A 24971-nucleotide genomic window follows, 5' to 3' on the forward strand; every position below is an offset into this window, starting at 1 on the left:
TTTGTATCTGTATTTTAATGCTAATTCCACTGCCCAAAGAACAGTTGCCTAGTGAGTTTTCCTCTCCAAAGTTGTGGTTTGCCCTAAAGCTATCAGTATTTTTATGCTAATTTCCAATGCCCTAAGGACAGCTGCCTAGTCACGTACTCAGAACTCAGGTGACTTTGTGGCTGTGTTCTGGTGTTACAAAGAGAACTTAGATTGTGATTTAGGATTGCCAGTGTTACATTGACTAACTCAAACTTATTTTTCATTAAGGAAAAATCATACAGGTAGAGATTGTTACAAGATTTACGAAGGATTGATGAGGTTTTGGAACTTGTGAGAACATTACAGCCAGTTTACTTACTCCAACTGCCATTTCAGGATAGATTTAGAGGATTGCTAACAGCCTTATATTAGGTAATTTTGTTGCTTCTTCAGTGTAAGAAGTTAGAACTTAAATCTTTCAATGTATATGGAAATTTTTACTACAAACCTTTGCTCTCAAAATGAGCTTTGATATTTGGGGAGTAGCTGTTACACTACTCCAGATAAGAATATTTGAAGCTAATTTTAAGCTTCTAAGGATATGTTAATTGGCTAAGTACCTCACCCTACCAGAGGACTTAGATCTTTGTTATGCACATTGGAGATAAAGCTTCAGCTGTGTTAGTACAGAGTTGTGGACTGGAGTCATAGAAGTATTTTGAAAAGAAACTTGGTAAAACATATCTTATTCCAAACAACAGTTAATTGGTTATTAAAAAATACTGATATTTGGCCTATTACATATACACATTTTTCAGACACAATTGATAATTTTACTCTTTACATGCTTTGGTACTTCCTGTATATTTGTGCATACAACCCATAGGAAATGTGCTTACTGTATTTATAGGTGGTTCATCTAATGAAAAGGCTACATGTATGATTAGATCACTTGTTTATTCTCTTGAGTTTCTATTGCTTCAACACAGATTATTAAATTCCGTAGTTTAGCCACTGTTTTTAAATCAAACTTTCAATTCACATACTGACAGCAATGTGTGGCTTGTGGTTTACAATTGATTTCAATTACTTAATGCTTTATTAGAGACAGGTTTTCTACTTAAAATCAGTGAGTGATTTCAGTGTAAATTTTCTGACAACTCACTGTCCTTTCAGTGCTCTGGCTCAGACAACTAAACAAAACCATAGACCCAGCTCTTTAAAAATGGTAATGGAGTTGATAACACACCCTCACGAAAAGAGGAAGACTCCATTTGCTTACTTTCAACTCCCAGCCTCACCCTGCCAGCTCAGGGATTTCTAGTACGACTGAATCTAGACGATATTTACAAGATTTGACATTCCTAATTAATGCTTATGTTTAGGTAAATAAAGTTTGTGAGGTGCTAGAGAAATGGCTTAGTGGTTACGAGCACTAAGTTCGGTTCCTTTATAGGCCATTTAAGAACTCAAACTGGATTGCCTGGGCTCCTTAACAAGGGAGGGCAATGATACCAGACAGATTATAGGCCTTACATAGGAACAATTAGTCAAAAAATCTCATTCTTTATATATCCAAAACAATAATGCTGGAGACAATAATTTGGTATACAAGTCAATTTATAAATACAAGTGCTCAGTGTCCTCAACTTAATCCTTGAGGACTTACCTTAATAAATAATATCTTTACTATATCTTAATAAATAAAAAAAGGGGGAGTTATCCCTGTACGCTAAATAATGCTCCTTTTATTTCAATTTTAAAATTTTGGATGCCAAAGTTTATGGCACCCTACAACTAGGCATACTTCTGCCTAGGTGAAATAGAGAGATCCACATATTGACATGATCCTGTCCAGATATTTTATATGGGGAAGAGGGAATGTTTGTGTTTTTTCTACAGGATGCTACAAGAATGTGCCAGCTGCCTGAGTGGTTGCTGAGACTTGCTGATCCTGGTTACATGAAGATTCAGCTCTCATGGTTCGGGTCCCTGGAGTCATTCCTCTGCCCTGAGAGGAAGATAGAAGATTCCCCTTCACCTTTTGTCACCACAGAGATTTTGCCGTTGCTGCAGTCAGTGTTACCTCTACGTGTGTCCCGTCCCACTATGGCCCGCTCTCTGACCCTCTGTGCACTGCTGCTTGCTGGAGAAGATTGGACTCCAGCCGTTGCTGCCTCCTTCATTTCCCTGGTGACTCTTGCTGCCTTAACTGGTAACTGGTGTTGTCATTTTACAGACTATAGCTTCACAAGAAAGCCACCTGCGTAAAGCTACAGTGGACTGGGGAACTCTGTCCTGGTTATACAGATCTCAGAAATGGTTCCATTGTTCTGCTGGTTGTTCCAAAGAAAAATGACTGATTCTGAACTGTCCTGGAAAAGACCTTGACACTTTCGCTGCTATTGTAGCAGCCATTACTGCTACAGACATTGTGTCTGCAGTGTCTGGAGTTATCCTCCCCCAATCTATTGTTGGACAAGTACAGTGGGTGAACTTTCTGGAGTAGTTACTAACAATTGGGAATTCTAAATTCTATTATAGGAGCGGCTTGACTACGGCCCTTGGTGGTAACAGCTGAGGTGAACCAGATGAGGTGCCCACTACTTATCGGGAGTGGCTCTGTTTGGTGCAGCCCTATGCTGTGGATTAGTGTTCATGCTATGGTTGGTTTGCAAACTCAGATCTCAACAGAAACGTGACAAGGCCGTTATCACTCAAGCACTTGTGGCCATTGTACAAGGGGCCTCCCCTGGAATTTGGTTATCTATGCTCAGGAGTTAGTCGGTATCTGAGTTCTCTGCTCTTGCACCCCATGGATCTGTGGATCCATTGCACTGGGATGAGAGAGACTCTCTCTCGGTATCTGAGTTCTCTGCTCTTGCACCCCATGGATCTGTGGATCCATTGCACTGGGATGAGAGAGACTCAATGATCCTTTGATCAGCCCTTCCACATTGCTGAGGTTTCCTCATTGCACGCGATAGGGTGATCATGATTTGTTATAAATGATTTGTTATAAAATATAAATAATAAGGGGAGATGTAGAGGGCCGCTGCCACCACAAGATGGCGCTGGCTTCCACTGTGCCCCACGTGGAAGGCCAGGATAGCTCCTGCCATTACAAGATGGCGCTGGCCTCCGCCGCGCCAGCCGACTTCCTTTCAGGAAGTTAACTGTGTGCGCATGTGCAAGAGTGCCTTTGTGCCAGGTCTTTGCCCACTCCGGGGCGTGCCTAATGAAATCATGGGTAAGCGACCAATCAGGTGTGGACGCGCTGCGCTAGGGTTAGCAGCTCCATTCTGGGGCTCGGGTCTCTCCTCTTCAAGATGTAATAAACGCTTTGCTGCAGAAGGATCCTGGTGTCTGCGCGTTGTTCCTGCTGGCGAGACGTTGGGGGCGCGACAACCCCCTACTGACCTCCTTGGCCATTTGCTGGTGACAGAGGTACTGGTTCTAGCTTCCCTGAGATCTTACATGAATGTGGCATGCCTCTTGTTCCAAAGCCTGGTGGAAAAGTCCACTCTTTCCCCGTGTCTCTTTTTTCCTCCTGGGACTCCTCATGGAAGTTCCACCTGTCTCTTCCGCCCAGCAATTGGCTCCCAGCCTCCTTTATTGACTAAATCAAGAACCGATTAGGGAAACAGACCTCAGTATCAGCACCTCCCCCTACAGAGGCATGAAATCAAGGTTATTACAGTCAGATAACAGTGCAAAGCAAACAATATGTACCATTTAAATAATTCCTTTATTCATAGTTTTGTAAATACAAAGGAATCAGCAATACAAAGTGCATACTTAACATAATATGGTCAATATATAGGAAGTTAATAGCTAACATCAAATTAAAAGGAGAGAAACTGAAAGCATTTTTCCTAAAATCATGAACAAGACACAGTTGTCCACTCTCTCACTATATCTTCAATAAATTACATGAAGTTCTAGCTAGCAATAAGACAACTAACAGAGATCAAGGCCATGCAAATTAGAAAGGAAGAAATCAAAGTATCACTATTAGAAGATGACATGATAATATTTAAGTGATCCTAAAATTCTATCAGAGAACTCCTACAGCCGATAAACACATTTATCAAAGTGCCTTGACACAAAAAAATAACTCAAAGAAATTAGTATCCCTCCTGTGTATAAATGATAATAGGCTGAGAAAGAAGTAAAGGAGACAATGCCCTTTACAATAGCCACAAATAATATAAAATACCTTGGTGTTACTCCAACCAAACAAGTGAAAGACCTGTATGACAAGAAGTTCAAGTCCCTGAAGAAAGAAATTGAGAAAGATATCAGAAGATGGAAAGATCACTCATGCTCATGGATCAGTGGGGTTAACATAGTCCATCTTACCAAAAGCAATCTACAGAGTCAATGCAATTCTCAACAAAATTCCAAAACAATTCTTTACAGATCTTCAAAAAACAATTCTCAACTTGATATGGAAAAAAACAAAAAAGCAGGCTAGCTAAAACAATATTGAATAATAGAACTTTTGGACAAATCACTGTCCCTGATCTCAAGCTGTACTCCAGGGTAATAGTAATAAATATTCCATGGTACTGTTATAGAAACAGACAGGTTGATCAATGCAATTGATTCAAAGACCCAGAAATAAACGTACACACCTACAGGCACTTTTTTTGTCAAAGAAGCCAAAACCATAAAAAGGAAAAGAAAATTATCTTCAGCCAATAGTGCTAGACTAACTGGTTGTCTACACATAGAAGAATGCAAACCAACGGTCAGGACTATTGGCAGGGCTACAGAGTGAGAAGCTCCCCCCCATATATGTATATGTGCATATATATAGACATATAATATTGTGTTATATTTTAATAAAAGTTTTTCCTAGTGAATTAAATGTGTGTTCTCAATAATTTGTCAGTCATATAATCTTAAATTGATTCTTCCATCCATTAATATACAAAATTTAATCTTAATTAGACCTTGAGTATGAATAAAACAAAAGATAGGCATGCTACATTTGTCCATAGGTCACACATAGCTCCTTAATTTGAAGATATAAAATTAGTTTAATGAAAGGATAACTACACACCATTAGTCACAAAGATAGTCATTTGTGTCAAAATATTTTCAAGATGCCCTAGACTGTTTATTTTATATTCTTCCTGGTTTCAATATACTGCTTTGCTTTGGTAAATGATTATTTTTCAGATATCCATTTAAGTAAGTTTTATTGAGGCTGCTGAGATGTCTCAGAGATGACTGAGTACTCGCTACTTTTGCGGAGGATCAACATTCAGTCTCCAGCACCCATATAGTGGCTAAAAACCATCTGTTACTTCAGTTCCAGAGTAATCTAATGCACTCTTTTGGCTTCCATAGGTTCTTGTACACATGGTGTACATTGAATCACACACACATACACACACATGCATAATACAGAGGCACATAAAAATGTAAATATATTTTAAAGATGCTTCTTTTTCATATTGAGATATACCTACATATTTCAGGAATGTAATATAGAATTATAAAAAGTATAAGGAAAATATATTAATATATGTGTACCAACTCAAAAATCACCTCCTGTAGCGAGGCAAGATGATATACTTGCACACAGGAACCTCTCATACATGTATCCCGAGAGGTTTCATCCAGTAGCAGATGGAAGCAGAAGCACAGCCCCACAAACAAATATCTGGTGGACCTTGGAGAGTCTTGTCAAACAGTGGAGATTAGAACTGAGCAAGTTAGAGTGGTCAAGGACATCAAAAGCAGACCTACAGAGTCAACTAATCTGGGGCCATGAAGGGTTCCAAAGCCTGGGCCACCTACCACAGAGCATGGAGGTGCTGGATCTAGGTGCCCTACATATTTCTAACAAATGTGTAGCTTGATATTCATATGAGACACCTACCAAGTGGAGTGGAGGCTATCTTACTTTCTGTTCCCTGCCATTGGATCTATTTCTCCCTAGCTGGACGCTATGGTTGGGCTGAAGTGGGAGAAGAGAGAGGCCTGTCATAAAGATATAAAGTAGTTAAAAAAAATATCAGGAAAAATCACTAGGTAACATGTTTTTATAAATATCAATTATGAAAAATAACGAATACTTCATGTAATGTGCAAAATTTATCACTAATCTTTTTAGTGTAAAAAATTGCTATCTAATATCAAAACTGTTTTTAAAAATATTGTCATTAAATCATGTTTCAGTCTTGTACTTCAAATGTAAAGAAATTGCAACATTTGTATTTGAACTCTATTTTAAACACAAATATAAGCCAGAAATTAACTATATCCTATTAAAAATATATATAGCTAGAGTTAAAAAATTTAAAAAAAAACTAGATAATAAACAAAATATTCAATACAACTTATTCAATATGACCAAGAAATGTTTAAAAAATTTATTTATGCTTTTTGAATAAAGGAGCACCTTTAACAGTAGAAGATACTCCTGTGCTTCGAAGTTTAGCATTTTCACGAATAAAATTGTGACGAATTGGGGGCATGCAGTCATATATCTTGTTAGTAGCATCAATTTTGGGTTTTACATGTACCATTGATCTTGGTGATGGAGGTAACCCATTTATTTCATACAACCAATATATTTCATCTGTCTGAAAATTAAGATAAAGATAGTATAAGAAATATCAAGAGACCTAGAAAAATTAGAGAAACATCATTATTAATAGTTTCTATTTATTATATGTGACATGGAAAAGGCTTGTACTATTAACAACATTTTATGTTCAAGACTTAAAATGATAACATAAAATATATTAAAGTCACAATTGTATTTCATAAATTTTAATGAGGACTACAATAATTTTACAATGATTGAGTCAGTATGTTTGCATGTGATTTAAGGACACTGTTCCTGACATTTCTCTAAATAAAGCTAGTAACAAAATAAAAAGCTATTTTACAAAATAAAGACTAAAAGCTTTGCAGTTTTACCTATGATTAAATTTCCCCAAACCAAATATAAATATGAACAATTACATAATTTCAATACTATTTTGCTGATATGAGTGATCTATATCTTCTATCCAATTTTCTTTTAAAAATAATCAAGACAGGATTCAAAATAGAATAAATTACTACTTTTATTCTTGATTTGTTTAGTATGTCTGTATGCATGCATGTACCACACACGTGCTTGTTCATGCATTCTCATGTATTGTTGTGTGCCTGTGGAAGTGTGAGTACAAAGTATGAGAAACAGCTTTCACCTATTACCATGTGAGTTCCCAGAAGGCACTGAATGCAAGTCTCTATCAATCTTAGTAGTAAGCACATTTACTCACTAAATCATCTCAATGGGCAGGAATAAATTAATAGGCCAATATCATTAATATCTTATGGAATTAGTATTGATATTTAAAAAGTCAATTAACCATAGTACTTCACTACATTATTTACTAAAAATGGCATTTTGAACAGATGTTATTTTCATATTTTAACGTTGTCATTGTTTTGAAATGAAATCAACCAAAGCTAATGACCTCATGGATGAATGACAGGGGCTATTAAGGGCAACCAACAAGATAAAAAACAACTGACATTTATCCATTAACACATACGCTCTATGGTCACCCACATTTTCCTGGTGTTTTCATTTGAGTGAATGACGTACTTTCCAATACCTAGTGTTTCAACTCTTTTTAGATTTTCTTCTCCAATAACTCCAGTAGGTGTTTCAATTGTTGTTGGATACTTAACTGTCTCTGAGTCCACTCTTCATTCAATAACAGGAATAATGTCAAGTGGTATATAAAACCCTTATACTCCTGCCCACCTTGGGTATGAAAATTTCAAGGTGTGAATTATAATACATTATTTCCCAGATATTCGTCATGTGATTAATTTCCAGTTTCTCACTGTGGTAGATGATTTTATTTCCTTTTCTTCTGTATTTCACATACTGCCTGGCTTCCCTGTACTTATTTCCAAGTGTACTATAAGAAATAGGCTATTTAAGTTTAATTTTTTAAGGATCTGCCTTAAATGAATAAATATTAAAGAGGATTTAGAATGTCCTTTCTTATTGTTTCATGCTAATGAGATTTCTTTAGAAGTAATATTTAAATGTTTTTCTATTTTATTATATATAATACAATGCAGGAATACATTAGAAATATGAAATGTAGAATAATGCCTCTAATATGAATTTTCATGTTTAGATATTTTGCTATACGTTTTTTAGGAGGTCATAATTAAAGCAAAATAAAGTCTTCACAGAACTGCAAATACTTTATTTATACTTTTTGTTAATTCTACACATATTTCTCAAAATTGAAAATAAAGATTCACTAAGTGAATGTTTAAACCTAGATTTCCCAGGTATTTATATAATCTACAAACAGGACAACAAACAACATGAAATTGCATATTTTATTAGATGTAAATTACATATTACATATTCTGCACATCTTTGAATTCAAATAGTAAAACTTAAATCAATAAACTAATATCATTTTTTTCTTTTTGAAATTTAGTCTCACACTGCTGCCTAGGCTAACTCCTAAATTTGAATCCTTTAGCCTTTGCTTCTGAATGCTGAGATTACAGATACATCACAGAACTTCTGGCAAAATAATATTTTTTAAACATGTTTCAATGTCAATTTGTCTCCCATATAAATTTCCATTAATATGTCAATAAGGAATATATATCAAGGCAAAGGAGTCTTCATTTCTCATGTCCTTTGCTCTGCAAAATCATCAAGCAATGAAAAATAACAATAACTAAATTTTCATTTTCAATATTCATAAAAATAATGACAATTTTTCCACGAATGGCAGTTTTTAATTGTTGTTTAGTTTAAAAGTCTAGGGGTTTCTTTGGAAGCAGGAGTTATAGGGCTGAGTTTTTTTGTAAATTGTCGTGATAATATGTATCACTTCAAATAATTTAAAAGTTGTAATTTTCTCCCAACATTTCTCATTCTAAAGTATGTATAAAATTCTATAAAGATACTTCTCTTACTAGATACTTCAAAACTGTATCTATTTTACCTATTAAGAAAACAATAACTTAAAATATATAGAAATGGCCTAATTTACGATGCATTGTTTTAATTAAAAATGTTTACTTTCTATTTAACATCAACATTTTGATAATATGCTTTAATTAACATTTTCAAAAGGTTTATTATAAACCTATATAAAGTCTTTGAGTAAGAACGTTTTTTAAAGAAAGTGTTGTGATTATACAAATTGTTTTTATTTTATAATCTTCCATAATTTTTAAACATGAAATATGAATAATTCCTTAATTTCTCTTAGTTTTAACAAATTATTTTGTTATATTCCATCCTTGAATTATTTGGCTTTGAAAATTAAAAGTTGTGTGCTCTAAAACTTACCTGTATTACAAGTGTTGCTTGATATTTTTTACTGTACATTCGAGGTTTAAATCCTACAACGATGACAATTCCTTTTGTATAAAATGGAGGGAGTTCTCCAGAATGAGGTTTTACAAAAAACTCTCGATCACTACCTGGCAGAAAATGGGCTTCAAATGCCTCATAATACCTAGAAAAAAATCAAGAGTGTAATATATCAAATTGGTCATTACATCATTGAATTTGTGAGAAAATGGTGACTATAATGTAAACTCTGCTTCAATAGACCTATAATTCAAAAGTAATACTGAATGTTTACAAAAATATGTGCAGTAGAATTTTGAAAATTATTAAATAGTATATGTCCCACATTTTGTCCTGTTGCTTTGATGAGATATCATGACCAAAATAACTCAGAAAAAAAAAGGTTTATTTGGCATACACATTGCAATCATTGTCCATTGTTAAGGCAAGTCAGGGTAGGATCTTAATGAGGAGCAGACAGGAGCCAGAGGAACAATACTTACTGGCTTGCTTCCCCTGTCCATACTTAGCTTTCTTATAGATCCAGGACAACTTACCCAGAGATAAGTCCACCCATATCAGTTGTCACTCAAGGCAATGATTAAAAGACATGCTCATGGACCAGTGTAGGGTTAGGAATTTCTCAGCTAATATTCTCAATTTAGGTGAATATAGTTTGTGTCAAGTTGACAAAATGTAACTAGCATACTATCATTTATTCTCCCTCATGGTGCCAAAATAAAATCCCGAAAATTTTTTCATGTACATCCTATGTTCATACTATACTATGATAAATGTTGTTCCTATAAAAATTGGCAGAATTCAGTATCCCAGAAGAAAACTTGGTCATTTGTAAATAAATTGGTATGCAAAACAACTGGCCACTAAAGCTACTATAAATCCTTTTGACTCTACTGCTGTTCCATTATGCTATTTGCTTATCAGTAGCTTTCTGCTTGCTAAGTACTATAAGATTACAAGAGACTCAATAAATATTTATAGCAATGAAGATAGATTATTAAAGTATGAAGTGAAGTGACATTCATGTTTCAAGTTACTATTTCATGACATGATCAACTAGAGTTAAGAAAAGAAATGTTGAGATATCTCTTAGTTGAATAAAGCAGGGTAGAAGTACACTGCAAGAAAGTTTTAAGTTCAGAACAGAGATGCATGTAAAAGATCAAACATGGCTTCTAAAAACAGGTAAAATATGGCGACATAGAAAAAGATACAGAGGAGATTTAAGCTGTGATACTGATCCATTCAACAAACATGTATTGAGTATCCTAGTAGAAGATTGAAGAACACTTTTTGTAGGCATGGACGGCCTGTATTTGAATTACAGCTTTATATAGAAGTCCAGGAAGTTTACTTAATTTTTTTGTATCCAAATTTTGGCATGGCTTAAATTAATAAACATTTTAAATATTTTATAAACAGTCCTAGGAAATTATAAGTGATGCAGTAAATAAGCTGAGTAACACAGAGTGTCTGGAAGTTTTATAACAGGAAGATGATAGACATCCACAGAAATCCATAAATCTCCCTTCTCCTGAGATACATCAATTTAGAAACATATATGAAAAAATTCTCTTTGTAAGGAACCTAGAAACAAGTTAAGAAGCTGAGCTTACAGGTGGATATTGCCACGTTTGGCTACCAAATTCTTTTTAAAAAATTATCTTTTTTGAGGCAGGGTGTCTTGAATGCTGTGCTGGTCCAAAACTCACTATGTAGCAGAGGACTACTTTAAGACTTTAATCCTGCAGTATGTTCAAGTAGAGTGCAGAGATTAAAAGAATGTAATGCTATGCCTAGTTTATGCAGTTTTATGAATGGTTTCCTGTGTGCTAGGCAAGCTCTCTGTCAACTGAGCTATAATCCCACCCCACAGACATTTCAAAAAGTGACATAATAAAAAATAAAAAAAATGAAGTAGATAAACACTATGACAGATGTCTCAGAAATTAACAGAAATACAATAGACTATTACATGATATCATATTTAAGAAGAGTTGAAAATTATAAAGGAAATCAATAAATTTCAAGAAAAATAATATATATCAATGGACTGCTTCAATATGGCAGTGGTAATACTTTCCTTAGTAATTTAAAAGTTTCCTGTGATGAAAATTCCCCTATCACATATCCTCTTGGATGAATGCTACCTGTCATTCAGTATTAATCCTTGTTTAAACTTACCCCTAAGTAATTTTACTTTATGTTATACTTTATGTTATACCTCCAACTACTTTGAGAGTTATGTTACACCTCCAAAAATAGGAGAACAAATATATAAAAACAAATACAAATAAGGAAAATTTTATCTAGATTTATCAGAAAAAAATGTAACAGGGTAAATTTAAACAAAAGAAAACACATGAAAAACAGTAAAATTATGAGTTAGCTTGCTGAAATTTCAGCTAAGGCAACAGAAGTATAGCCAGATTACTTTAAATAGAAAGATATTTAAATTAACCAAAACTAAAAGGTAGAATATAAGAGAAACTTTAGAAATAAAAATGTTCACCAGATAGTATTTAGAACAATTATAAGCCTAGACTAAGAGATAACAGGAAAGAAGGTCAAGTATTCAGAAATACATAATCTCTACAACTGAAAAATTGAAAATCTAACCAGACTATTACTAACAAGATTATATCCATCAGATTAGTTCATTAATATATGCTACCAGCATTCAAAATATATTTTATTACATGTTATTTTATTTTGTGTGTATCTGTGTGTAGGTACAAGTGTATGAATGTGAGTACATATATGTATATATGTGCGTGTTTGTGTACATGTGCATCAAGGTCCATAGGTGGATACCAAATGATATCCTGTGGGAGTCAATATTTTGTTCTACTATGTGGGTCTCAGAGACTGGACTTCTCAGGCTTAGGACCAGGATCTCTTACTCGCTGACGCCCCTTGCTAGCCCATCTAACATATTCTTTAAAGTAGATTTAACATAGAATTCTCTCAAACTATTCAACACTGAAGATAAATGAAATGAAAACTTCCCATCTTATGTAATGAGTCCAGTATCGGCTGATTTCATAAGGAGATAATGACTGTATAAAAAGTAAGACTATGGGTGAGTAGTACCTTTGATATCACAGAATCAAACTACTAATAAAAAATAAGTAGCACATTTAAAGGATTATATATGGAAACCAACTGAGCTTTCCTCTGCAAAGAAAAAAAATGTAAAAAAACTACAGAAGGGAGATAGTAGATCTCTATTCATGGACTGCTAGAACCTTCAGGGAATAAGCCTGGGCTAGCTAGAGAACAGCTAGACTAGTAGGTGGGTGATTTTATTTGTAAAGAAACAAAGAAAAGTGGAAATTAGAACAGGGCAATTCAGAATCTATTCCAGAGTGCTCAACCACAATCACAGGTTAGGGAGAGGCAAGGCCTAAGAAAATTCAGTGCTTCCATAACAGACAGTTAACAATTTTAATGGGAAGGGGATAAGCAAGAAATATGGAGAGGAAGAGAGAAAGCACTCTAGCACATAGCATATGACACTTGCACACAGCTCAGTATGGAGTGGTCCCAAGGAAAAATATTTCTTGACACTATAGCCTAGTAATGGCCAGAAATCCTTTTATAAATCCAAACTACTTTGAGAGTTATGTTACTCCTGTCCAAATGGCTAAGAATAATAGCAATAGCAATAGCAATAGCAATAGCAATAGCAATAGCAATAGCAATAGAAATAGCATAGCAATAGCAATAGCATTAGTTAGTAGGTGGAACATTCTCATTGCTGGTGGGAGTACAAACCTGTTCAGCCACTGTGGAAATCAATATGGCAGATCTAATTAATAAAACTTGAGGTAAAAAGGTAGACACTGTAACACATGCCAAATAAATGATAGCATTTATGAAATCTATATTAGAAATCTAAGAGGAAGAGATGATTTTCTAGACACTTATATCCTAGCCATAGAAAGTCTTCCCTCTACTCTTCCTAATTCCTCCAAAACTCCCCTCCCCTACAGATCCATTCCTTTGTTGTATCTCATTGGGAAAGAACAAGCTTATAATATATATTATCCAAACATAAAAAAATAAAATAATGAAGTGAAGGAAAAACTTTCATATCAACATTGGACACAGCAACTCAACAGGAAGAAAAGAGTGCCAAGAGCAGACCCAATAGTCAGAGCCCCATTCATTCTCACAGGCAGAAGGCCCATAAAATATTAAGCTCATAACTGTAATATATAAGCAGAGGACTTGATGCCTTATAGGGTCTGTCCTTGAGGCTTCAGTTTCTGTGAGCTCATATGCATCTTAGTTGAGTCAAAGGGCTTTGTTTTCCTGTTGTCCTCCATCCCCTCTGGAACTTAAAATCTTTTATTTTTGAAATAGACCTACCTAAAGACCCAGAAATACCACTCTTGGGAATATACCCAAAAGATCCACCACCATGCCACAGAGGAACAGGAATGTGTTCAACTATATTCATAGCGACCTTATTTGTGATAGCCAGAAACTGGAAACAGTCCAGATGTCCAACAATAGAAGAATGGATTCAGAAAATGTGGTTCATTTACACAACGGAATACTACTCAGCTATTAAGAATAAGGACATCCTGAGTTTTGCAGGCAAATGGATGGACCTAGAAAATACCATTATAACTCAGACCCAAAAGGACATGCACAGTACATTCTCACTAATTAGTGGATATTCGCCCACAATAAAAAAATGAAAAAACAAAAACAAAAACAAAGCAGGACAGATACAGTCCACAGAACTCAAAAAGATCAACAAGCAGAAGGGCCCAACTGAGAACGCCTCAGTCCCACTTGGAAGGGAGATAAAGCAACAACAAAGGAAGAGGAAGGGAGAGACAGGGTAGGGAAAAGGGATAAGGGTGAGGGTAGAGAGGAATATGATCTGGTATTGGGTCCAACTGAAGCCCTGAGCCCAGCAGAAAGATTGGAAACAAGTGACTTTGGGATGAAGGAGGTTGGGAGGACCTTCTAGAATGTACCAGAGACCTGGGAAGTGAGAGATTCTCAGGACTCAAAGAGGGGGGATCCTATATTAAATGGCCTGCAATGGGGAGAGATAACATATTGAACAAACTTCCAGAAGAAAGACAGAGCATCAGGTGAGGGATGAGGTTGCTATTCCACAGTCAAAACTGACCCATAAATGTTTCTGTCTGAAAGAACTCTAGGGATGGAAATGGAGAAGAGCCTGAGGGAAAGAAGGTCCAGTGACAGGCCTAAAGTGGGATCCAGTTCAAGGGGAGACCCCAAGACCTGACACCATTACTGAGGCTATGGGGCATTCACAAAAAGGGACCTAACATGACTGCTCTCCAAAATACCCAAAAAGTAGCTGAAAGAGAGAGATGCAGATATGTGCACCCAACCAATGAACAGAAGCTGCTGACCCCTGTGGTTGAATTAGGAAAAAGCTGAAGGAAGATGAAGAGGGCAGCCCTGTAGGAAGACCAGCAGTCTCAAGTAACCTGGACCCCTAAGATCTCTTACACACTGGATCACCAACTGAGATACACCAGCTGAGATGAGTCCTCAAACACATATACAGAAGAGGACTCCAGAGTCTTGGTTCAGTCAGAGAAAATGCACCTAACCCACAAGAGACTGGAGGTGCCAGGAAGTTTAGAGGACTGGTGAGATGGGTGGGGTGGGAATATCTTTGTGGAGACTGGGGAGGGGTATGAGATGTGGAACAGTCAGGGGATGGACCAGAAGGGAATAAAATCTGGAGTGCAAAAATAAATGAATAACAATAAATACTTTGTCAAATGTTTTTAATGATTTACCTCTGTTTCATTGGTTTTTGCATTCCTTTCATTTCCATTTTAATTCCTGTGATGATATCTATTATTTATTTATTTAAAGAATTTTATGAATTTTTAGTGCTACTGTATTAGTTCCCTAAATATTTCTCACCATCGTTTGTTGTTAGTATACAGAAAAGTTGCTATATTTATATTGGTTTTGTATTCTCTTACTCTGCTAAGAGTATTTGTCAATTCTTACAGTTTTATATTTCATTGTTTAAGTCTTCCCATGTGTAAGAACTGTCTCTAAACTGGAATAAATCAATTTTTTCCTATTTGCTTTTTTTCTTATTCAAGAAATACATCAAAGAATACATCCAATAAGAATGGAGAAGGAGGGCATACTTAACCCATGGTATTAGTGCAAATATTTTTGAGTCTTTCCCATTTTGTATAATGTTGACAGTAGTTATGCCATATATAGTCTTTTGTGTGCTGATGTATATTTTTAGGTCTTTTGTCAGGGTGGCCTGTTTCAGACTTTATCTAAGCTATTTTTGTATCTAAGACATTTTCATTATCTTTCTGCCCTTAGTATATTAATTTGATGTACTGCATTTATAGATTTGCATATCTTGAGCTATGCTTTTATCCTATAATAAATCACAGTGTTTCAGCAGATGAGCTTTTTGATGTGTACTTAAATTTGCTTTGGAAATATATTGATATATTTTTCATCTAAGTTCTTTCTTGTGTTCCTATCAGACTTCACAAAAAAAAAGACGATAGAGTTTTCTCCTTTTCATTTTAAGGAATGTTTTGAAGCACATCCATGTTACTTATTTAATGGTGTGATGGAATTCAGCAGTGCAAAGTATAACTAATGGTCTATTTACTCAAAAGTGAGTTGTATAGAGAATGTTAAAACAAAAGCATAAAGCAAAAAGGTTTAGAATACAGTACAACACTAGACATTAGATCAGATCAATGCTATGGAACAGAAAGGGAATAGGTATTTAAAGAAAATGGATATATCAGGTGGCCTGGCCAGACCAACGATGGGAATACACTTTTAAAGGATGGACCTGGTCATGCTGTGAAGTACTACAAAGTGAAAACACGAGTAGTAGCAATCAGGCAGAACAACAAGGCTCTGTAAGAATCAAGGCAAAAAGATTAGGGGATAGATAAAGCACTAGTAGTAATGGTGAAAAAAAACTTGGTTATGCTTACATTTCATAGACTGTGCGACCATTTTTTCCAATGAGTCATAAGTGACAGGAAGCAAAAAAAGAGAAACATAAATTTGTTGCATTCTCTGAGGCATGTGTAAAACTAGAATTATCCTTCACTTAAAAAGAAGTTTGTAAAAAGACCTTCTTTGCAAGAGAAATAATTTATATTTTGAAATTTCATGTTAACAATTAGCATTATATATGTCTATTTCTGTAACAGAAAATTGGATGTGTGTGTGTGTGTGTGTGTGTGTGTGTGTTTGATGTTGGGGAAAAGGTCAGGAATTGAAACATATTTGGATTCTTCAAAGGTTAGATGACAAGGATAGAGCACATTTATAAATTATCTAGGAAAGGAAGATAGACAAAAGGGGAGAAATCAGGTTCTGGGAAACAGCAATGTTTAAAGGCTAGGTAAACAAGAAGGAGCAAATAAAGAAATGGCCAGTAATACAGAAGCAAATACAAGAATATGTGATCCTTTCAGGTTGATGTTTGAACAGTGGTTTGAGATGGACATAGGGCAATAGATATAAGCAAAAATTAATTTCTTGATTTAGAAAATTGTGAGCAGTGTTTAACAATGATGGCACTGTGTACTTTAACTGAGGAGCTACTGGCAGCATCAGGAAACACACAAGATTTACTACATGAAACAATAACAGAGTAGATACTGATAGGGTATTCTACAAAGTATTTTATTCTCCTCTGTCTCTGTTTCGCTCTCTCTTATTCATCTCTCTCTTTGTCTCTCTCTCTGTCTCTCTCTCTGTCTCTGTCTCTCTGTCTCTGTCTGTCTGTCTGTCTGTCTGTCTGTCTCTCTCTCTCTCTCTCTCTGTGTGTGTGTGTGTGTGTGTGTGTGTGTGTGTGTCTGTGGGTGTACAGATCAAATCTGTAGCCTATAGATCAGGCTCACCTTAAACTCAGAGTTATACCTACCTCTGCCTCCTGAATGCCGAGATCTAAGTCATGTGCCACCCCTCCTGGTCTACAATATATTTCATAATTATAACAACAAAGAATAGTGAAATATACACTGCTGACCTGACCATCAATACTAGGATTTAGGGGAACAGGAAAATGACATGTAGAAGTGACAACAGTGAAAAATCATTTCATATAGTACCCAAGCAGCATGCATGTATTTTTTCAATACCTCTCAAGGAATATGATTGCTACTGGATCACACATAAAATCTTTTCTTGTTTTGTTAGCAATGCTTAATTATGCAACTTGTTCAAACCTAAGCTCTAAATATATCTTCAATAAGATTATCACTACCTAGTCCCAACTGTCCATTTTTCAGATTATTTGACTTTCGGAAGGTTTGTAAGTGCTTTAAGTACTTTACTGACTTACATTTTTATTCATGAATTCCTGTGTCTAAGCATTTACTGAGAGGCACAACTGACGAAACAAAATGAACGTACAGATCCTCTGTTTCAATACTTGATTTAGTACTGAATTTTTAGTATTGAGTTTAGTGTGTGGTACAGTCCTGTAATCTTAACTATTAGGCAGCCTGATGTAAAAGGATTGCAAGCTCAAAGCTTGAATATATAACAGCAAAACTGTCTCAAATCACATTACAAAAGGATCCAGGGATATATTTCAGAGGCGTAGTACTTGACTATTATGTCTGAAGCACAAGGTTCAGTTTCTATCTGTGAGAAAAAAGTTCTGTTCGTGTATATGGCATTTCTTGGTGATACTTATTTTGCTTACACTCAACAAAGCTAATGTTGGCAATGTTTCAAAAATAACAGAAGTGTTTAGTAATTTTCTAAGAGATTTAGTACTTAAATTATATCTGAAACATTTACGATGTATTCTACGCTACTACAATTGGGAATTGCCCAAATCAGAGGTTTGTATAACATCAAAGAGAAGAACATGAAAAAGTATTATTTCTCTGTTGGAATGTGGCCAGAAAGTAGTTGGCAGGAACTGAGGCATGTTAGTTAAAGAGGCACCCTAGTTATTGAGCACTTCCAAATCTGGTAACTTATAATTCAATATAAAATATTGAAAAAATATAAATATGTGTTTATAAAATATATAAGTATAAAATATATAAGTACTTATAAAAATATAAGTATGTGTTTTTGTATATAGGTACATATGTATTTATGTAAATTAGGTAGTGATACAAAATTTGTAGTATCATTAGCATTGAATAATCTTATATATTATAAATAGGTAATAGGTATGTAATACATATGTAGTATTGATGTTACTGTGGTTTTAGGGAAAACAGTCTAATGAGACTACACTGATCAAGAATAGTCACTTAAGTACATTTCCATTTTCTTATATTTATATAGTGTTACTATTTATTGGAAATAAATTATTTATTTTCCTTCATAATAATACCATTAACTGTATGTGGGGAAATATCTTTTTCCCTGTATGTCTTAAAGGAATGCAGATGTCCATTCTTGGCAGACAATAATTGTATTCAGAAAGCTGAAATATTTTCTCAGATAAATAATGACACTAAAGCAGAGAGGAGATCTATATGATTTCCAAAGGGGGAAATTGCCATCAAATTGTAGTGGTCTTTTCAGATTTTAAAATATGTTTTGTTCCCCATCTGGGACATTTGAAAGCAATTCATCTGGGTCAGTAAGAAATCTTTGATAAAACTGCTTACAAAACCATTTCATCAGATTTTCTTCATGCATCAGCATTTTCTAAGTGTCTCAATATGTATCCCAGGTTGGCTGCATTTTCTCTGTACTTTTTCAAGATGACCTCAAAGAGAATAAAATCTCTACTTTAGAAGATACAATTATGGAATTTTGGATTTGTTTGTGATTCTATATAGTTCATTCAGTAAGAGAATTCAAGAGCCAATTTCCTTTTCACAGTTTGAATGAATTTGTCAAATACTATTTGATGTACGAGAACTCCTGATAAACACATTTATCCCTATGAAAATGCTTACTGAAATCTACTGAAGTAATTCTATTCATAGTTCTCTTTTTCCTGAGAATTCTCTTAAACACATTGCAATATTATATAGTAGATGAAGTGACAAACATTCTGATTTTGAACAAAAATGTTTAAAATAATGTCAGTAATAAAATTCTACTCAGAATTATTTGATTATAATTAAGTAGATTTTTTTTCTTTTCGTTTCTTTCAGTATGGTTTTTAAAGGAAACCATATAGCTATCTCTTTTCCCACTATTAAGTAAATTCACAAAAATTGTGTTAGAGAAGGAATCATATGCCCTTTATTACATGGTAGGAGTCCAAAAAGTAGAAGAAAAGAACTTTCAAGACATTTTAAAAATTAAGATACCACAGAAACAGAATGAATGGCAACTTGAGAAAGTAGACTTTGTAACTGCCTCATTCTTCTCAAAAGTCCTAGTGAAATTAAAAATATTACTGTTTAATGGGAAACAAGAAAGTGAGAATTTAACTAATTTCTTTTTCTTTGAAGACAAGCTATGCATAAAATCTTGACCTTTTATCATAGGAAATAGTATGTTAAATATACATATCTCTAAAAAATTGTATAGTTAGAGTTGGCTAAAATTAGGATTTTTTATAAAACAATGTGAGAAGAAATAATAATGCATTTGACATAAACTGGATATTCAGCAGAGAATAATATGCTCGTGCTCCCTCTTTGTGACTGTACAGTGCTTGGTTTCTATTTCCAATGAATTAAGTGAAGAAAGTTTCTAATTAAATTGAGAAAAATTAGGCTAATGAAAATAAATTAATCATGATGAGATATTCATTCAGAGTTTTCTTCGGTGTCATACAAAATTCTGAGGTTTCCTTTTATTGTTTGTTTCTTTAATGATAACGTTATTTAATTGCATCTATCAACAGCAATCATAAATTAGCTAATAAGGCGATCTTGTGTTATTTTCTATTCAAATTATTTTGCTCATATGTTTTTCATTAGAATGAGTTTAAAGGATACTACAGAGTGGTTAATTAAAATTATAATATAGAGCTGGCAAAGTGTCTCAGTACCTAAGGGTGCTTGTCACCAAAACTTGACATCTTGTGTTTAATCCTTAGAACTCACGTGATGGGAAGGAAGAAAAAAGCTATTTGTCTTCTAAGCTCTGAATATACTCTGTGACAAATACGCATGCACACACACAAACACAAACACATATACATAATAAATACATGTAAAATTTTAAAGGATAGAATATAATAAAATGATTGTTAAGAACTCTATGAATTATTTCCAAACAATAAAATAAAGATAGTTGAATGTTTCTAGAAGTTGTAACCTAGGTTCTCATCTATATTTCATCTGTACAGTACTCACACATAGAGCTTGTGATATAGATCATTTAAAGCATCTCTACTGTAATAGAAAATGAAGAAAGTCCATTTGCCACATAGGTCATTTAGTTATGGAGGAATGTGAAAAGATATTGATTTCTAGCCCATGATACAGCTTTGTCAGTAAACAAGGATGCTTTTAATATAAGCAACCTACCCCAAAAATACAATCTGATTTTTTTTCGTCCTGATTGCAAAGGAACTATATTAAACCTTATTAAAGTAGGAATATTATACATGCTAGTAAGAAATTTTTAAATTGCTGAAAGAGTAGAATTCTAATCATACTGTAACTATTTTATCTGAATAGTTTATTCACTGAATATTTCAAAATGAGTCAGATTCTAAATATACTGTTGTAATAGTTCTGTGTAATATATAATCATATACATTGTTACATCATTTAAACAACCATATTACTCATCTTCTAATGTTTTTGAAAGTGTTTGAAAAGGAGAAGAGCAAAGTAGAACAAAGCAGAGCAACATATATGCATGAAAATTCCATAATGAATCCCCTTACATTGGATGGTAACTTAAAAAAATAAGTCTGAGGGGGGTAAAATGTAAGGTGAAACTTTTTCTGAATAAGACAGTAGTTAAAAAGGTTTAATGAAATTCTTGAATAAAAATGGTAAATAATTATATCAGTTAGTGTTCTTTAGAAATCTAACAAATACATTTAGTTAATTCTTTGCCTCCCAGGGTATTTCAAAGTAAATTCATGTTTAATAACTACCATGGAAATAGCTGATTCGCTTTTGACTTAATAAGTCAAAACCCAAAGTACTTGGAGATCTTTCTCCTTACAGAATATATTTAGTAAACATCCTTAACATCCCAGACACTGAATAAGAGAATCTCACTGCTTTTCCTCATGGAATTTGGCCTTACAGTAACAGCATATATAATAGACATTGCATGTGCACAATACATCACAATCAGTTTCCTGAAAGCTAAAATGGGATAAAACATCTTTAAAGAGATTATGGAAAAATGAAATGTTGCTCTTAGGGGACCACATCAAATAGCAATTTCCTTCACAGAAGCCACTCAATCTAGACAGAAGTCCTGAAAGAAAAAGACCTCTGAACCAGGAATCCTGTATTCAGCAAATGTATCCTTTGTTATTGAAGGAAACAAAAAATTCTCATATTAACAAAAGCTCTGAGAACGTTTCACCAGAAAGTTATTCCTTAAGAAGTGCTAAGGAATACTCTTTGGACAAAAATAAATATAACAGTGGCTTATAACATCAGGAAGAAAGACAAGCAAAAGAATTAGGAGAAATTAAGGCTAGGCACAATAGACTACCATCCTCATAAATCCTTTAAAATTTCTTGGAAATGTATATATTTTCAGTATAAATACAGAGGAAGAAAAAATATAGAAGCAGAAATGAAATAGAAAGCTAGATCTTCAACTGTATCTAGTAAAGCTGAGACTTCTGTCAGTTTATAGAACTGGATGTAGCTAAGCTTAGTGGTACAGTATGCAAAGAATTGCAAAGCCCTGAAAAATCAATAAAAGAAGAACCAGTGAAAAGCAAGTTAGTAAGAGAAGTGAAAAGAATAAGTACTATCATCAAACAATTGGCTCTAATAGATACTTGTAGACCTCCAGGTTCTTCTATTTTATTGATTTTTATTTTGCACATGAATATTTCAGCTACAAGTAACAAAAACTGTGAAAAATTAAATTTATAAAGGATTTTTTCAGATTTCAAAAGAATCAAAGAAAAATAGTCTAGAAATTTTTCATGTTTTGTCCACCTTAAATTTCATTTTACATTTCAGTAATAATTATATTCATAATACCAGTTACCTACATCTTCTTGATAATTAATACCTTGTCTGACTTGTTAGTCGAAATTCCGTGACAGATGTCTTGAATAAACCTATTCCCTGGATGTTAATGACATCCTCCACTTCGGGCTCAGTAGCAATCAATGTTATAGGAAACTTCCAGATTCCATCTGTTATGCACTCAACTTTCAATGTGATATGAGCCCTTGAATACAAAAATATTTTTTAAAAATGCAACAGGAAGAAAAGTGATTAAATATATCAATTAAATATCTATAGTTAAAACGAAAGTATCTCTTTGGCTCACAAAAAAGGGAGACATTTTACTTTTAAGAATCTAGATGATTGTTGTTAGTGTTTTAGGAATAATTTTTTATTTCAGAATTTGCAATATCATAGTATCATTTGAGATAATTATTTGATGGGTCTTCTTATATACTCTGTAGTTAGCTCTGAAAACTCAGAATTGAACATCTGGGGCTGGAGAGATTGCTCAGTGGTTAAGAGCATTGGCTGCTATTTAGGAAGTCCTCCAGAGGTCCTGAGTTTAATTCCCAGCAACCACATGGTGGCTTATAACAAACCATCTGTAAGGAGGTCCAGTGTCCTCTTCTGGTGGTCCGAAGACAGCCACAGGGTACTCATATACATAAAATAAATAAATCTTAAAAAAAACCAAACTCAGAATTGTTGAAAAATTGACTGCACAACATTTTCTGTAACCAACATAAACTAACAGTGTACTTAGTAAGTTATAGGTATTATTTTGGAAAATAGGTCCAATGAACTATTGATTTTTTTCATTAGAATTCTTTTCACAGCTTACTAGCTAGAGATCATACACCTATAAATGTTTTTGCATAAAATCAATAAAATAATTTAATCACAATTTTCTGACCAGCATAAAAAATACATTGAAAGAGTAATAATACTATATTTAAAAGAGAAGTTAATTATGTTTACCTGAATGGTTTCCTTGGTGTAAAAACCAGATTGAAAACCAATGAAATTAATTCACTTTTTACATCGAAATGTTTTCTGAATAAGTATAAAGTTACAGTGGACTCCAGGCTAGACTTCGTTTCTTCAGATTCAAATTCTATTTCATACTCAAATTCACGTCTTTTAGGAGTTACTGGGAAAATGACAATGAAAGTATGTTTCAGTTTAGCTCATTATATATATAAACTGAACATCAATTTATAGGTTGACATTTCTCAACATATTTTTAGATAAAGAGTAAAAGGAAATTTTATCCACATTTATTTTAATGTTTACTACAGTACCAGGTATATAATACTATGAATAATTTCGCTAAAGTGAAATACATGAATAAATATTAAAATATAGAATATAATTTTTACTTTTTGGACAGTTTTTCTTGTATTGGATTTTTAATTTACATTTCAAATGCTATCCCCTTTCCTGGTTTCCCCTCCAGAAACCCGCTATCTACCCTCGCTTCTGTGACAGTGCTTCCCCACCTACACACCCATTCCCTCCCACCTCCCTGTCCTGACATTCCCCTACACTGGGACATCTAGCCTTGACAGAACCAAGGGCCTCCTCTCCTCTTACTGATGCCAGACAAAGCCATCCTCTGCTACTTTTGTGGCTGGAGCCATAAGTCTATCCCAGTGTAACCTTGGGATGTTGGTTTAGTCCCTGGAAGCTTAGTGGGGAGGGGATCTGGTTGGTTGATATTGTTGTTCTTCTTATGGGGTTGCAAAGGAGAGGTATAGCTGTGTCCTCAGGTAGTACGATGTTCAATTTTTGAAGAAATGCCAGACTGATTACCAGAGTTGTTATACCAGGTTGCAATCCCACCAAAAACGGAGGATTGTTCCTTTCTTCAGTCCTTTCTTTAACTCTTGCAAATCAAAACAACCCTGAGATTCCACCAGTCAGAATGGCTAAAATCAAAAACTCAGGTGACAACAGAAGCTGGGCAGGATATGGAGATCAAGTTGGTTACATTTCATGGATACTGGGATGGTTCAACATAGGAAAATCCATCGAGATAATTCATTAAATGAACAAATTGAAAGAAAAAAATCACATGTTCATCTCATTAGATGCTGAAAAAGCTGTTGACAAAATCCAACACCCCTTCATTTTAAAAGTCTTAGAGAGTCCTGGGATTCAAGGCAGATATCCAAACATAATAAAAGCAATATTCAGCAAGCCAATACCCAATATCAAATTGAATGAGAAAATCTTGTAGCAATCCCACTAAAATCAGGGACAGAAGATAGAGCAGAGACTAAAGAAATGGTTAACTAGTGACTGGCCCAACTTGAAACATATCCTATGGGCAAGCACCAATCCCTGACATTCTTAATGATACTTACAGACAGGAGTCTAGCATAAATGTCCTCTGAGAGGCTCCAAACAGCAGCTGACTAAAATAGATGCAGATAGAGCAGCATATTGGATGGAGGTTGAGGGCTTTTATTGAAGAGTTGGGGAAAGCACTGAAGGGCCTGAAGGGGATGGGGACCCCACAGGAC

The 24971-nt window shown here is 34.4% G+C and overlaps 1 protein-coding gene across 2 annotated transcripts in view; it reads right to left on the reverse strand.

Annotated features, from left to right (window-relative positions):
* Positions 1-3699: 3699 nt before the first annotated feature.
* Positions 3700-24971, reverse strand: part of Cfap47 (cilia and flagella associated protein 47) — a 355085-nt gene continuing 333813 nt past the window's right edge. For both annotated transcript variants that reach the window (XM_063280369.1, XM_063280368.1), the window contains exons 62-65: positions 23425-23596; positions 22505-22666; positions 9320-9488; positions 3700-6569 (exon numbers count right to left, since the gene is read on the reverse strand). In XM_063280369.1, the coding sequence (XP_063136439.1) occupies positions 6357-6569; positions 9320-9488; positions 22505-22666; positions 23425-23596 (716 nt within the window). In that variant the 3' untranslated portion in view covers positions 3700-6356. The remainder of the gene's footprint in view (positions 6570-9319; positions 9489-22504; positions 22667-23424; positions 23597-24971) is intronic.

The sequence above is a fragment of the Rattus norvegicus genome, chromosome X (assembly GCF_036323735.1).
Source record: "Rattus norvegicus strain BN/NHsdMcwi chromosome X, GRCr8, whole genome shotgun sequence".
Taxonomy (NCBI): domain Eukaryota; kingdom Metazoa; phylum Chordata; class Mammalia; order Rodentia; family Muridae; genus Rattus; species Rattus norvegicus.